The 16,319-nt window shown below is 46.6% G+C and overlaps 1 protein-coding gene across 1 annotated transcript in view; it reads right to left on the bottom strand.

The window, feature by feature from the left end:
* Positions 1 to 1,846: 1,846 nt before the first annotated feature.
* jag1b (jagged canonical Notch ligand 1b) overlaps positions 1,847 to 16,319 on the bottom strand; it is a 28,093-nt gene continuing 13,620 nt past the window's right edge. The window contains exons 6-26 of the mRNA XM_080481967.1: positions 16,167 to 16,297; positions 15,927 to 16,046; positions 13,603 to 13,716; positions 13,398 to 13,511; positions 13,168 to 13,281; positions 12,672 to 12,718; positions 12,009 to 12,182; positions 11,415 to 11,565; positions 10,340 to 10,504; positions 9,832 to 9,945; positions 9,589 to 9,702; positions 9,290 to 9,403; positions 8,752 to 8,868; positions 7,959 to 7,986; positions 7,507 to 7,592; positions 6,795 to 6,908; positions 6,590 to 6,711; positions 5,461 to 5,694; positions 4,739 to 4,870; positions 4,364 to 4,505; positions 1,847 to 3,839 (exon numbers count right to left, since the gene is read on the bottom strand). Coding sequence (XP_080338093.1) covers positions 3,364 to 3,839; positions 4,364 to 4,505; positions 4,739 to 4,870; positions 5,461 to 5,694; positions 6,590 to 6,711; positions 6,795 to 6,908; positions 7,507 to 7,592; positions 7,959 to 7,986; positions 8,752 to 8,868; positions 9,290 to 9,403; positions 9,589 to 9,702; positions 9,832 to 9,945; positions 10,340 to 10,504; positions 11,415 to 11,565; positions 12,009 to 12,182; positions 12,672 to 12,718; positions 13,168 to 13,281; positions 13,398 to 13,511; positions 13,603 to 13,716; positions 15,927 to 16,046; positions 16,167 to 16,297 — 2,923 coding nt within the window. The 3' untranslated portion in view covers positions 1,847 to 3,363. The remainder of the gene's footprint in view (positions 3,840 to 4,363; positions 4,506 to 4,738; positions 4,871 to 5,460; positions 5,695 to 6,589; positions 6,712 to 6,794; positions 6,909 to 7,506; positions 7,593 to 7,958; positions 7,987 to 8,751; positions 8,869 to 9,289; positions 9,404 to 9,588; positions 9,703 to 9,831; positions 9,946 to 10,339; positions 10,505 to 11,414; positions 11,566 to 12,008; positions 12,183 to 12,671; positions 12,719 to 13,167; positions 13,282 to 13,397; positions 13,512 to 13,602; positions 13,717 to 15,926; positions 16,047 to 16,166; positions 16,298 to 16,319) is intronic.

The raw sequence follows: 16,319 nt of genomic DNA, 5'->3' as shown, positions 1-16,319 counted from the left end.
GGGCTTCTCAAAACGAGGAACATGGCAGATTAGAGAAAAGGGGCTGTGGCGCTTTAAATCCTGATATGTTTGGGGTAATTCTCAAAGAGGTGTTGCTAAGCTTTTGTCCACGACTTTAATCCTCTCAAGCAGATTCTGTCGAGGAGTTCGTCTTAACGAGACCAACTCCTCTGTAGTGGCGTGTTATGTTCTGTTATTCACAATAATATACGTCTACAAAGATCATTTTAATGAATCATAACAGATTTGTTCACGGTATCAATACTGAACCCCTGGCGAAAGACACTTTGCCCCCACGCAGGAGGAAGGGGGGGGGGGGGGGGGGGGGGGGGGCTTTAGCTCGATTTCCAGTGTAAAAGGGAGTTTAAGTCGTGTTGTTGGCCTGAACACTGGACCAAATGTCAGTCCTCCCTGGGAGGCTGCGCTCAGGGAACACCTAACTTGCCTTTCCTGTTGCAACGCCTGTTTACAGTGTCACGCAAATGAATGAAAACAGCATGTTATTACAGTTACAGGTTACTCTAAATGCCACAGAGCCACTTAGTGATTGTTAGTTACCTGGAAAAGTAAGTGAGCAGCTCTTTAATTACCCTCCCTCAATCAGCCTCTCCTGATAATTTGCACGTGATCAGATTCTCGTTTCGCTGCGACACACTGGCCGAGCCGTCGGTTCAGTGGGGATCAGCCATGATTGATTCCCTCTTTGAATTCAGACGAAGTGACATTCAAACAATCTTTTTCTGTTTGTGTTAATCAGTCATTATGGACGGTCTTTTCTTTAAACGGTCCACTGAACGGAAAAATAAATAAATAATTAACAAATGACAATGAGAAGGAGCAGCAGCAGCGAGAGAACAGCAAACGTAAAGTTCCAACACGCGGCACCTGGTCGGTTTAATGGGCCGAGAATAGACTAAAAGATTTTGGGTAAATATACCAGTAGGACAGAGACACAGCAGCTTCACAGATATTTTAATGTCCGACCATAGTAATGAGTTCGGGGAAACTTTGGTGACCGTCACTGATCAGAAGTTATGATTACTCTAAACTCTGGTTGCTCACGCGAAGCGTGGAATAAAAACACTACTTGACAGCCCCGACATTCAAACAATTTCAGATAAAAACTGGGTTTTCTTTTTTTTTTTTCCATAAAACAAAAGACCAGAACAATCTGCTGCCGAGTCTCCCAACATCTTTGAGTTTAATTTCGCAGCAGTGATTGCAGTCGGAGACACTCAAGGATAATTCATGTCAGTTATCTGCTCTGGCTCACTGGAGAGGCGTTCAAGGACAGATCAGAGTGGATCGCCACGGTTTTGGCATCGACGGAGAGGCGTTTACGGACATTTCTCAGTATCAGACATCAGCTATTAAGATAAAGCGTAAAGCTCCGTAAACAATAATGATTGTTGTGTTCAAAATAAAATGAAAATAAACTCCCTGCACATGAAGACACTTTTTCAGGGATTCAAGCCACAAGAGAAACGTGGGAACTCCAAAAAAAAGCAACTCGAGGGCAGAACAACTGATTTTGTCGAAGCCTATAATCAAATATGTTAAAGTGAAAATGCCCTTATGTAGCTTGTTATTTCAAAAAAAAAAACAGATAAGTCCACAGACTCCATGACAGAGACCTCCTGATCTGATAGATTATTAAAGCCTGCTACTCAAATCAGCTCGACAAGGGAAACATTGTGTGGGACGGCGTGAGGAGGACGGCCCGCTACAACGCAAATTAGCTGCAAACATATCTGGAGAGACCTCGCCGTGCCGGCAAGCTCCGGGTTCCCACGCCGGCGTTCGGCTCGACGCATCACAGACAAGACTCGTCACTCGCTCTCCGGAACAAAGACAACTTTAATTCTCTTTTCATACAAAATATTTAATAAATATGACTTTCAAAAATATATTGCCAGATCAACACAATTCTCAAGTTCATAACACAAAAGTCAAAAATCGGACAAAATGTTGCCATGATCTCAAAGGGTTAACAAATGAGATAAAACATGTTTGTCTTTAAGAGCCTCATTTAAAAAAAAAAAAAAAAAAGGAAAAAAAAAGAAAAATGTGCACAGAAACAAAAGCAGACTCTTGCAGAGCAAGGCAGTGTATTTTCTCTGGTTCTACAGTGTTCCCATCGCCCCCCTGCTGTTCAAGTACTCTCCATCGAGCCCGTGTTAATGATGCCGACTAAAGCGGATGGGAATTCTGCCGTGTCGTTTCGGTGGCACTTTGAAATGCGTCAATGGGGGGGAAAAAAAAAAACTGAAGCCGCTGAAGAATTTTTGTTCCCTTAAAAGTAAATATCCTGTTAGTGGCAAGCAATATGTCTGCCACCGTGTCCAACCCTTGCAGCAGCCGAGATCTCGTAACCGTCCTCACCTCACTTGTCTTTAATTAAGGTCCTGGCAACAAATAATGAAATGTCAAACGAATGGAAAATAAAGCAAAAGTATTCTGTCGGGCCCAACGAAGCCCATCTTTTTTACCTTCTCAGAAACTCCTGTGAAATTTGGCTTTAATAGAACGCTATGAAAACAATTTTTTTTTTTTTTGTCATTGAAAGAAATGGAAAGCTTCCACAGCTATCAAACCTTCAAACTAGACTGAACATATAAATAAAAAGGAATGATATCTTAAGGCTCTCGATTATTAAGTTAATAAATCAAATATACACAATGATTAATAAAAAAAAATGTACATATCTACATGTTCTAAATTGTCACATAAATTCTTCATATAGGCAGCAACTGCTGACATTGAACCCCTCCCCCTCCCCCCCCCAGCCGCCCAAAATAAAAATAAATAATAAAGTTGATCTTTTTTTTTTTTTTTCTTTTCTCATTTGACAGTTGCTGAAGTCTAAAGCTGAAAAGGCACTTTCTCCAAATAGAACTAGGAAGAATTCAAACACATACTAAAAATAATTAGCTCTAGTGTCGAACACGTCAGGAAGTTTTAGTCATTGTACAACAATTACACCAGGAGCCCCTTCCACATGTCCACGAAAACAAAGAAATCTTTTTTTTTTTTTTTTCTTTTTTTAAACTTTTTAAATGGGAAATGAAATGCATAGGAGGACACGTTTACAACTAGTTCTACAGTGAAATGTATACCAGCGCCTTGTGTTTCCAGCCAACCAAAGCAACTGTCACTGCCAGTGTAAGCCAGCTTGTCAAAACTTAAATTAACACGGGGAATATGTGAAAATACTGTGGGGGGGAGGGGGGAGGGGGGGTCACAAGTGACATGACCGTTCACTAACTACACATGCCCGAAGTGCCCCCCCCCCACCCCCCTTGTTTCACCCACCACCTGGGTGTTGTGGCATAAGGCTTGGTTGCACAGCAACACAGCTGTCTGCTATACGATGTAGTCCATCCTGTTTATGCTGTTTGCTGTCTCCAAGTCTCTGTTGTCCTGTTTGTTAGTCCAATTTGCGTGCTTGGAGGTCGAGTTGGGGTTGGAGATGGGCGCCTTCTCGTCCCTCTCCACCAGTGTGTATGCCGGCTGTTTGGCAAAGCGGCCCTTCTGTAAGTGCCTCTCCTTGTCGTCCTCATCCTCCTCGGGATGATTTGTCCTTATTTTGGCAATGATGGAGTTCTTGTTCTCGTAGTCTTTGATGGCCACCGTAAGGCCGACGTGCTTCTCGATGGGGTTCTTGATCTGGTTGAGCTGCTCCCGGACGTTGTTGGTCGTGTTGTCCTCCGAGCCGGTGGCCGACGACCCGTTGTGGTTGCTCTGTTTCCGCCGCCGGCGCATGCACCACAACAAGATGGAGACCAGGACCAAGACCCAGATGACGATGAAGATGGAGCTGAGGAGGGGCACTAGGTAGTCTGATGGGAGAAGAAAATGGCAGGTCAACGAAATGCCACAAATTTAAATGGAACCGTTTGTTTTGGACGTGTGAACGAGGCAGTTTGGTTGTATTTCATTGCAGCATCTCCATTGCTAAATCGTCAGCATCCTCCTGCCAGCAGAGCCTGACCTCTGAGCCCTGAACAGAGGGGGCGTCTCTACTTGGCAATGGCGGCAGTCTGCTGTCACCACGCTGATGAATGGTGGACACATGCGGGAGTCTTGCTACGAGCCCAGCCAGTTGAGGTATGAGCCAGTCCAAAGCCACACAGCTCTACTCTTTCCACTGACACTCTGGCTAAATTCTGTTAAGCTCCATTACAACCACCATGAGGTGGCAGACCTGGGCGGACCGAAGTGAGTGGGAGGGCAGGGAGTGTGTTTTCTTCAGTGCTCAGCATTAACGCTACACATATTCTGGACTGCAATGTCAGACACGCTAAATAAACGTCCTCCTGCTGGTGTGAGTAATCTCCCCAGTAACGTTATAAATAATTCGTACCAGTTTTGCTGGGGCTCGGCACTCTCACTTCGGCGATGGCGGAGATGATGGTGTTGTTCCCGTTCCGTTTGCTAACCAAGTCGATGATCCTGTCTGTGATCTCTTTGATGGGACTCCGGTCCAGGCGATGGTCCTCGGTAGACTAAACACAAAGAGGAAAGCCAGGTTTGTAATCTGTTGGTTTAGCTATGAGTCCTATCTTGTCAGCCGGCGTTCGTGTTTGCTTGCTGTCAACATAAAATTAAGCCAACTTAAATCCATCGCGTATCGCACTGGAGCACGTCTATGCGGTGCCAGGAATGCAGGCTCTAAATCACAGGATCTCGTTTGTGGAGAAGCGGACGGACGTACGGCGGAGTGGGAGTGGGAACTTACGATGCAGACGTGGATCTCATTGCTGGCTGAGAACGAGGGGTCACAGGTTATGAACACAGAATGCTCCAAGGAGAAATTCTTCACTACGTACAAGTGCCTCAGCTGCTTACACACCCCCTCCACAGTCAAGCCCTGAACAGGAAGAGCAGACGGAGCAAACGATAATGTAAATGGAAAGAATTGAAGGCAATCAAGAAGAAACTCAACAACAAAAAAAAAAGAAAAGTAGATTGGTGTTTTGGCAGTACGTTTAAACATCCTGTCTGGTAGAAATCCCCCTCATTTAGATTAAAGACCACAGACTCATACGCTTGTCACTATCTGCTGTCATGCTTGTTAGGCAACTGGCGAGTGATCGTCCCATGTGGTGACAGAGTCGCCAGTGGTCCCGTTTAGCTCAAATCCATATTATCCTGAAACTAATCTCGCCGTGTGGTCGGCTGAAGAGGAGACTGGTGAGACTTCCAAAATCATGAATGCTTGATTCCTAGGAACACTAGAAACTTGGATACAGACAACGAGATGCGGGAAGAAGATAGATAATTGGTTTTTTTTTTTCCCCCCTCGGAGTAGACGTTCATTTATTCTCTGTAGTTGGGAACCTCTGAAACCCTGACCAGTCACACTTTGCTGCTCCCATGTTTTTTGATGTTTTTTTTTGTTGTTTTTTTTAATGGAGGCTTTAACGCCCGTCATCTCGGTCTCCACCCCCAGGAACTCACCCGGGGCATGTTCTCCTTGGTGAAGGTGAAGGTGATGTTGGCACAGCTGTTGTCCTGGTACGTGGAGCTGCATTTGGTGGGCGGCTGAGGGGGGTTGGAGCGCCAGCACTCGCCCAGCTCGGGACAGGGCTTCACGAAGCAGTGGCCCTCTCTCAGCGGGATGCAGCTCTGACCCGACGGACACCCGCCTCGGCCCTTGGCGCCCAGTTTGCATGACTTAGGACCACACCACATCTTGAGGAAGAAGAAAAACAAAGTATAAATATCTCACAGATTTTTCTTTTGGATTGAGAACAAAGCCCAACAGCTTGATGACATCGCTACAGACACACAGTGGATTTCTGCTGCTCTGCAACTGACCAATCATTTTAAAATAACTTTCTTCCAACTCAGTTTTGGCCATTTTTCTGAAAACATTTGGAAGGTCAATGCTCAATTGTGTTGCCTAAAATGCATCTTTAGCACTCCGAGCACAGATTTAACACCCAGCCTGTACACAGGTTAGTGGAAATTGATTCAACCATCCCACGACTTCACAGTCAAGGATTTTAGCAGCCCTGCAAAGACCAACTTGTCTGTGTTGCATGCAAAGGGAGACGCTTCTTTAATCCCCATGAAACACGTGAGCAACTGTGAGAGAAAGCTAAGCTAACACGATTCTGCTTCAAAACTCAGATTCTTTTTTTTTTTCCCTTGGGAACTGCGTCAGCCTCTAGTTAACATGCTGGTTAGGCAAGGCCGATAATGACAGCAGGACTTCAGGTTTTAAGACTGCCCGTGACCGTGAGGGATAGTGAAACGACACCTGGCACAAATTTCTAATGGTGCTATTGTGTTTCTCCTCAAAACAAAATGTATCATCCCTGTATAGAATCTGACACTCCCAAGACAACTCCACCCTATGACACAGAGTGCTGTCGTGGCCTGATGTTGCCCTACCTGCTGATTCTCAAAGTCGTGGGAGGGAAAGAGAAAATACTGAGTCCTAAATCTGCACAGGTCTCTACAGCTCGTCTCCCATTGGTAAACGGTGACATCATTGACTTTCCAGCTGTGCGCAGCCATCGTAAAAACGTCCCTTTTCCATTACTTTTACCCTTAGTGCAGGTGCCGTTTGTTGCACACATACCTTTGTGCATATGACTTTCCCATTGGAACACTGGCAAGTGTTGCAGTCGTCATTGCAGTCGCCGTCCCATTTGACTCCATCCGGGGTGATGTGTCCGTTGACGGAGCATGGTTTTCTTGTCACTATGAAGCACAACGGTAGTGTGAGGGATGCATAAAGACGCAGTGTGTCTCTTTGTTTTAATTTGTCTTCTGGAGCTCGATACCTTCTTGGCAGTGAGGTCCAGTCCTGTCTGGTGGGCAAAGACAACGATAGCCGTTGATCTCATCAATGCAGGTGGAGCCCAAGGCACATGGGGACGACTGGCACTCGTTAATATCTGTTTGCAGAGGAGAAGAGCGAGACGTAAGAAACAATAACAAAACAAAACAGCCAGAGAGCATTCGAATATTGGCTCAAGCTGGCAGCACACAAACCTAATTCCAGGCTATATTCACTGAGGTCGTTTGCCATTTGAGCATTACACACACACAACCACAGCACTTCATAAAAACACAAACAAACATGCTTTAAATCAACAATGGACACTTTTGCCCCTCGCAGATTTCTCAAAAGGCAGCGTCATTAGCAGGTATGCAAGAGCTAAAGGCTGGACTTAGCAGAACAAAGGGTTTGCAATGGGAAAGAATGTGGCCATCTGAAAGCCTTTAAGAGGGAAAACAGTCTGTGTAATCAGTGTCAGAGAGCATGGCTGATTAGCTGTTGGCCTGCTTAGCTGATTTTCCCCAGGGACGGCAGCACGGCCCGGTGGAGTGACACCGAAATGGCTCAGCCTGGCCTAAAGCCCAATGCACAGATAATTGGCAGACTAGACCTTCCATTTGGAGCGACTGTGATGGTCCCCGCGGCCAGGGCATGCTCCAAGTGACGGCTCGAAGTGGGATCAGGGAGAAGCTGGAGGCAGGGTTAATACTCACTGATCCTGCAGTCTGGACCCGCGAAGCCCGGGGCGCACTCGCAGCGGTACCAGTTATCCCCATCGACGCAGGTTCCACTGTTGTAGCTGCAGCAGAACAGAAGAGACAAAGCTTGTAAACCAAGTCTGTTTTATTGACCAACACACATCAGCGTCACTTTCAATTTTATACAGCAATTTTCTAAACAATTCAAGCAATTAACCCTATTCTACTGAAATTTCCCAGGTATGTTTGACAGTACACTTCAGAAAGAGTATGATTGAATATCAGTCACACATGGGAGTTCACTAAAGCTGAGCTGATTGCATCCCAGGAATGAGAGACAGGGGAGGGTGTGTGCTCGGTTCTCAGCAGAGCGAGAGCGAGCGCCTGCAGGTGAGAAACTCCGATAAAAGAGGAGCAGCTTGTTTACATCTGTCCAAATCTACAGGAAATGTTTGGCTTCCACTTACCATGGGTGGGGACTGCAGTCGTTGGTATCTGAAAAAGAGAGGAAAAAAAAAAAAAAGGGGGGGTGAGACACACAGAAAGTGAGTGCATCCCCCCCACACACACATCCCTTCCCAAGGAGGTCTTGTGTACGAGTGTTTACTGCACATGACAGCAGAGAGCACGTCTGAGCTTGCGTGTGCAGAGGCACGTTAGGCCAGTCGGACGTGGAGGAAGTGCCACCTGATCATTCTGCCTTTATACCACAACGTCAATTCTCAAAAATGAGCCCCACTTTCGCATGCCACCGTCATTAACACGTACAACCCCCACCCCTTCAACTGCCACCCTGGTCCTGCTTCTCCCTCCTTTCCAAGAAGTTACCGGAGGAATTCATGTTTTGGAGTACATGTATGCAGGGCAACGATCCCAAGAAAGTCGGGGAAATGGAGGAGGGCTGCAGAACAAGCAGACATGTCACTGTTTGGACAGGAATGCATCGACAAGAGAGCGAGGGAGAGAGGGGTGTGTGTTGGACCAGAAGAAAGGAGGGGGGGGGGGGAAACATCTGTCTCCACTTTCCTGAGCCCTTCTCTCCCTCCTCCTTTTCTTTCTCTTCTCATGGCCGGCAGCAGCCGGGGAGAGACGAGGAAGATAAAAAAAAAAAAGCTACAGATCAAAAGATGATGGGAGAGTCCGTTTTAATCAGATGCAGGACTTCACCTTTGCTCTAAGTAGCACAGAGTCCATCATCATTTGACAGCAATAACTGTCCGCATCTCCTTTATCGCACCTCTGCTGCCCCAATCTACTTACTTTGCGTGCAGGTGGGGCCCTCCCAGCCCTCCTTGCAGACGCAGGTGAACGACTCCCCCGTCACCACACAGGTACCGCCGTTCTCACATGGGTTTGGAAGGCAACTTGAGTTTTTGGCTGCGAGACAAGAGAAAAATAATTTTGTCAGTGAGCTTGCCCCAAACGGGATTATTAGAGAAAACATAAGCCTTAAATGCTTAGACGAATGTTGGCTGCATTTTTTTCTCTTAATTTTCAGATCCCCCCGCCCCCCCTTACATTCCTCGACTTTGAAGTGTACACGTCAGCGCAATCAGGGATTTTAAGCAGGTATCTGTCGCCACTCACAGAAGAGGGAGAAAATTGGCCAGGAGGGAGGGAGCGCTGACAGAGTGACGGGATAAAAACTGTTTGTGGACCTCGCACATCTGACAGATCTGATTAATATCAGAGACGAGACGGTGCTCTCCCACAGAGCAATCCTTTTCTGTGTGTGCACATGAGTGCGTTTAAATATAGAACATTAAGCCACACCGCCGTGGCTGCGTGCGTGACTCACCTATGTTACAAGTTGTACCCTCCCACCCTGGGGAACATTTGCACTGGAATGTGTCGCCCTCGTCGTGGCAGGTGCCACCGTTGTTGCATGTGGCCTCGTCACACTGACTTTCGCCTGGAGGGAACATTGAACATCTGAGTGTTGCTCACATGACTGAATAAACACACGTTGTACAGAAGATTGGGCAATTATATACAGCCATAAGCACATACCATGAGCCTGCACAGACAGAATACGCGGGTGTGGAGTTTGAAAGAGGGCAAAAAAAAGAAAAGAAAACAAGTGAACAAGACACTTACGGGAGTGGCAAGTCTTTCCCTTCCAGCCATTTTTACACTCGCAGAAGAAATCAGTCACCAGGTCTCGACATGTCCCTCCATTATGACAGGGGTTGGTGCTGCAGTCATCTATGTCTGGTGGAGACACAAAATGGGAGACTGATTTATGTGCAACACTTTTTGTTCCTGCGCATAGACACAATGGACCCACGAGATGTGGGTGGGATTGTTTTGAGGTGGCAGGACAAAGGCGGCGCTACTCACTGATCTCGCAGTGGTCGCCCTCCCAGCCGTCGCCGCAGATGCACTGGTACACGCTGACTTTGTCGATGCATGTTCCTCCATTGCGGCACGGGTTACTCTCACAGTCATTGATGTCTGAAATTGTTTATAAGAGATGAAACAAAAAGGTGAGACTGCAGAAGAGAATGTGATTAGGATCAGCTGTGTATGTGTTTTGTTTTTTTATCACTGTAAAATTGGCAAATAAGTGAGTGTTGGACTTTCCATAGTCTGTAGTTTTCCAATATTACTGTGTTATTACTGGTACTGAGAAACTCCTTTTGCAAATGCAAAACATGCTGATGAATCTTGTCTGTGATTTCACGGCCACTGTGAAAGGTCTGGGTATCGCCATAGTGATTATTACACCTTCGCCTAGCTTATTTTCTCTGCTTTCTGTTAACTTTTCAACGTCATAGATTTCATAAATGTCGGAATAACGACCGGTTTGTGGCCGGACGGGAATAAAAGGGTTAAAGTCTGGCCTTACTCTCATGGCAGTAGGTCCCTCTGAAGCCCTCTTGGCACTCGCAGCTGAACTGGCCACCAGCCTGGCTCCGACAGCGGCCGTGAGGTCCACACACATTCGACGAAATGTAGCGCTCTCCTCCCGGCGTGCTGTTTGACGCCACAGCGACCGTGCAGCTGTCAATCACTGCAAAGATTAGATCTTATTAGACTGGGACACTGATGAACGCCTGAAGCCGTAAAGGTCATCTATATCCTCCACGTGATGAAGTATAATAGGCATTTATTTAATCAGTCATTCTGATACGTTATGAAATCATCGAGTCATTATTAAAAAGAAAAGCCACAAAGGCTAACAAGCAACACAGTGAAAGTGTAGAAAAAGAGGGAAAAATACCAGAAATATCGTTATCCCATCTGCTGATGGAAGAAAAAGCCACATCAGTGTGTGAATAGAAAAAAAAAAAAAAGATAAGCTGTTATGCTTTCATAAGCAATTGAGAGTGATCTTTTTCACTCTGCACTGAAATCCCTTCTTTTCCCCCTGTCTGATCAGGTTAAGCAAGCCGAGTGAATTTGCTCCCCTGTAATCACTTAATTCTTGCCAAGAGCAGTGAGAATCTCACCGTCTGGTATCTGACTCTGTGGTTGGTCCACTCACTCAATTACACACATGCACGCACGCACACACAGACACATACCAAAAGGGGGAGGAAAAAAAGAAAAAAGAAAAAGAAGAAGTAGCCCACCAAGTCATTATGAAGAACACACACGGTGCTATCAGCCTTTTGCCAGATTTTCAGGGGAGCTCAGAGAACGGAGGAATCACTGGAAAAGCTTTGCGAAGGAGGAGGGGGGGGGGGGGGGCAACCATCAAGAGGGCTACACTCAATAAATGCTCACCTTGGCCAAGAAACTTGCATGAAACTAAAATATAGGTATTGCCCCCACAGGAAAATGTGGGCAACGTATCCAGGCAAATGGTGAATACCTGGTCTTATTCAGCATTTTACTGGAGCTCGTTACACAGATCACTTTTCAGAGGCTTTTGGGTGAAAAAAAAAGACGTGTGGTTACTGCAAACGGGCGGGATGTACCTTTACACGTGGTGGTGCGGCAGTGGTCTTTCAGGTGGGAGCAGTTTTTGCCCTCATAGTCCTCCGGGCACGCACAATAGTAGTCCGTGGCGCGGTTGAAGCAGTGCGCGCCGTTCTGACACGGGTTCGGGGAGCAGTAATCAATATCCAACTGGAGAGAAAAAAGGTACGGGATAGAGGAGCGGTGAACCTGATATCTGACATAGTTTCTGCTACAGAAAACAGAGCAAAAACCCACAGCATCCTCCCTACAGGCCGTGCCAAGAAACAACACACGCATGGCGCTTGGAGGAAGGGGGAGAAAAAAAACAAGGCAGAGACATAGGAACCGTCCTCTGAGTCTGGGCTTCAGCACTGAGGAATGTATCCCACTGTAGCCAGGAGCAGCTTCAACAAAGCACTCCCTTTTAAAAAGCAGGACTGTGGAACAACAGCCATTTAAGAGGGTGGGGCAGGAAAACTTTACAACAAACCCAAAGATATAGCACTGCTGGCTGAATGAGAGCTGTGGGGAGGCGGAGGCTTAAGATGCTAAACGATAGCTCAGCCTGGGTTAAACTGGACGCAGTGAAGGCAGTGGCGGCCGCGTCTCACCTGGCAGAGATTTCCTGAGAAGCCGGTCACGCAGAGGCACTGGAAGCCGTTGACTTCGTCTTGACAGCGGCCGCCGTTCAGACACGGCGAGCTAGCACACTCGTCGATGTCCCTCTCGCAGTGCTCGCCGGCGAAGCCCGGGGGACACGTGCAGCGATAGCCGTTCACCAAGTCCTGAGAAGACGGACAAGGAGGGGAACTGAGCTTTACCTCGCGCCGCCACATCCACAAATTTGATTAACTGTTTTGTGTGGGTGGTGTCCAAACAATAGCTGTCAAACCGGGAAACAAACGAACTGGGCTGAGTGGGTAAGGTGGGGGCGGGGGTGGGCTATATTATCACAACTCCGCAATCGTTTCAACACATTTTCCTGGCAAGGGTTCAACACAATAATGTTTATGGTAATTCAATCTAGTGTGGTGGAGAAACTTGTGTGTCCCTCCCTTTAAAACCCCTCTGAACCCACTTTCTCTCAAGATTTGATTTCAGAGGAATTTCACTCTCGCTTTAGAGGGAACAGTTTACAGCAGCTATTTTTATAACCACTGTATGTCTGTTTCTTTATGTGGTTTTGTAAAAGCCAAACAAGTTGACAAACGAAGCAGTAACATCACATACCAGATTAAAAAAAAATAAAAAAATCTTCAAGCTTTGACACCTACCTTGCAAGTTCCTCCATTCTGGCACTGGTCCTTGCAGTCGTTTATATCTGCACAACAGGCAAAGAAACCAGAGGATTAATACAGAACAACTTGATTAAATAACCTTTGAAAACAAAGTCTTTGCGGTGTGTTTCCCATGCTAGGGGCCTCTGAAAACACAGTCGGCGCTACAGTGTGCTGTGCTGGATAATGTGGCTTCAGAATCGGTGCAAAACAGGATTGAGCAATCCTGCCTTCTGCCAAGTGAAACTAGTCCTGGGATTGTTTCGAGCCACCCCTAATCACCGCAAACTTGGCCACACACATGGAGTTCTAATACAGCAGATTCATTTACGCTGCAGGAAAAGACTGCACTTGTCCAAGAACTGATTTGTTTTACGCTTTTATGGTGAGGTTTTGATTCAGCTCGCACAATTATTAAAAAAAAAAAAAAGAAAGAGGCTGGAGCTGCTCAGGTCATTCTGCTCCACAGCTGCAGCTGACGGCTTAAACTCACTGATGTCGCAGTTCTGCCCCGTCCAACCCGGGAGGCACTCGCAGAAGTATCCACCAATCAGGTTGCGGCATGAGTTGGCATTGACACACGGTTTGCTGTCACATTCGTTGGCATCTTGAGAGGAAAGGGGTTAAAAAAAGAAGAAGAAAAAAAAAAATAAAAAAACGGTTAGCAACACACACATGTGCGACCGACAGCCATGAAGTGGTGGCAGGAGGCTGCAGACTCACCTATGAGACACGTCTTCCCCGTCCACTGCGAAGGACAGTGACACTTGTAGCCGTTAACCTGATCCTGGCAGGTACCGCCATGATTACAAGGGTTCGGGGAGCAGTCGTCAACATCTGTGCCAGGAGAGGGCGACCAGGTTAATCCACATGTTCTCTCCTATGAGGGCACTGACATTTATTTGGTGCCGGTTGAGTGAAATCTTACTGATAGTGCAGGAGGGGCCGCTCCAGCCCGGTGCACACTGACATTCATAGCCCTGGCTGGTTTCTGAACAGCTCCCTCCATTAGAACAGGGGTTGGAGAGACAGGCATGCTCCGCTGCAAGAAGAAAAACACTTAGTTGACTGGTCACAAAGACATTTTGGAAGGATGTTTGCCTTGACAATAAGTCACTGTAGATGTACTATTCATGCATAAACACCTTCCTCCCCGATGAGTCAAGTCATGTTTTGGCATGAAGACGCTCGTCTTTAGTTGAACCGCTGTACGTGAGAATGCACCAATACCCGTATCAGGTGGGATACTGGACGGAGTACTCGTACTTGGATAAGATCCCGAAAATACTATGCGACGCCATGCGTCAGCAACGTCGGCCACAGGTACCCAAGAGAGCATGAACGATGGCCACGGCTTGCAGAGTATTTAATATTAATAAGAAGGGCAAACGTAAGGCAGACTGCCAACTGTGATCTGCCAAAATATGAGAAGGGCGAATGCCAGTCCATACACCACTTAATCAGCAACTCAATCACCAGTGGCATTTGGACCAGCAGAGTTAGTCCGATGCTGCTCATTAGATTAACTACTCAACACGCAACTCCGAGCAGTGCTTCATGCTAATGAGTTTCGGGGCTCACACACCAGCGATGCTACATGTGAAACATGATTAAAGCACGACTGATACACTCTTTAACGGTGAGCTGGAGCGTGTGTGTGCGCATGCGCGGCACACAGCAAGCGCCATCCCCCAGTGTACAGTATGCATAGAGCATTGTGTAGATAGATGCCTCACACTGCTCTATGCATACGGTAAATTGTTATGCTGTTGGAGGTGAATCGCGGCAACGCATTGCTTTCGCATTGTAATTTGTGTATGGCGTATGAATTAAGCTTTATAGCATTTAATAAGTTCTAGCATCGATATTCTGTATATTAAGCAGCTTAGGGTTAGAATTCCTGCTTGTCCTTTAAAAAAGTGGCACCTCTCTTACATTGGTTTAAGAAGGTGATGATATGAAACTTTATAAAGCTTTGCAACAATATTTCAAAATCATTGCATTACAATTATGTCAATATGGTTTCAAAGTCTTAAAACACAAAATTTAAACAATACTGTGTGTTCTTATGTTAAAAGAACAACACGACAAAAACATGTAGGCTTTAGAAGACTGGAAGATCTCTTCTTCAGATTGGAAATTTCAGTATATCCAATAATCAAATTGTTCTCAAACTGGCAGTTACAATTTTAAATAGTAGTACAAGCAGAAGTGCTTTTCTAAAGTTTACCATTAACCCGATAATGGCTTCATCTCAATACGGACATTCCTAGACACCTCCTCTTCAGCCTAGGTTTACTCAGTAATCAGGACACATCCAGGGGTCATCTGCTTTTCTAAATCATCTACACCCCATCCTCCCCTCCCCCAAAAAGCCCGCTAAAAATCCCCCTCTCGCTCTCATTACCCGCCCGGCAGACCACACCACCAGGAAATCATCTTTCATGCTATGTTGACCTGACCAATGCACCGTGACTTCCCGCTGACTCCCCGCCATTCTTCTTCTGAGAGGCGGCACAAGATGAGAGAGCGGTGAGCGGGACAGCGGGAGACAGAGGGGCAGTCTTGGCCACGGAGTCTCTATTCTATGGGTGAGTTCGGGATGAGTGGGTCCCAAATGATTAAAAAATGAATGATTCACTCAAAAAAATGAACCGGGCAGGTGATCAGCAGGTTCCTCTTGGTATGCCACCAGGGAGGAGGGGAAGGTGGAGGATGCTGCACCGCATCATGGGGCCTCTATGTTACAATAGCCTGATGTATCCCCCTGGTCTGCAGACCTCCTCTCATGAAGGGCACGGTTTCCTGACATCTCAGCAGTTAAGCTGTCAGCACCCTGCGAGGCTCAGATTTAATGAGGAAAAAAAAAAAAAACATCGTCTCCATGGTAAGTGTTCACAGCAGCTGAACCTTCGTACCACACCCATCTGTCTCAAGGAGCAACGAGATGACCGGCCCCTTGAGATCAAACCCGTGGATTACCTGACTCAGGGGCCGCTTATAGTGGTGTGGAAACAGATTATTGCCAAGTTACCACCTCCTCTGATGACAAACTCAAGGCACCTCTGACCTTCTGTCTGCAAGTGAGCCTCTTTATGATTGTCTAAAAATAAATGTGACCTGAAGAGATCTCCAAAATCTTACTGAAAGTAGAACTTTTTCTTCAGGATTTCTTGTTCAAAATAAAAAACTAAAAGCTGTATAAACATGGTTTGTTCCTGGCTCAGTACAAAGAGCATCACCAACACTCACCTCTCTCACAGTTGGCTCCAGAGTAACCCTCGGCACAGGTGCACTGGTACTTGTCAGGTCCTGTGTTAATGCACGTCCCTCCGTTCAGACATGGCTGATGAGTGCCGCAGTAGTTCAGGTCTGGAAGAAAGGCAAAGAAAAAAGAAAAAGAAAAAGTGTTTCACACGGCTTTAGTTTGTTTGGACACAACACAGCCCGCTCCTACAGCGCCTGCAGCTGAAACAAGAGAGGGAAATTAACCTTTATCACAAAGGTGGCCGCCCCAGTTGGTGTCACACAGGCACTGCCACGGTTCCACACAGGTGCCATGTACACAGCCGGGGTGGGGGATGCACTTGTCGCAGTACTGGCCCTGCCAGCCATACAGGCACCTGCAAGACACACACAGGGAGC

This window comes from Lipophrys pholis (assembly GCF_963383615.2).
Source record: "Lipophrys pholis genome assembly, chromosome: 15".
NCBI classification, from domain to species: domain Eukaryota; kingdom Metazoa; phylum Chordata; class Actinopteri; order Blenniiformes; family Blenniidae; genus Lipophrys; species Lipophrys pholis.
Note: the sequence above shows the minus strand (reverse complement) of the source record. Positions and strands in the feature narration are given on the sequence as shown.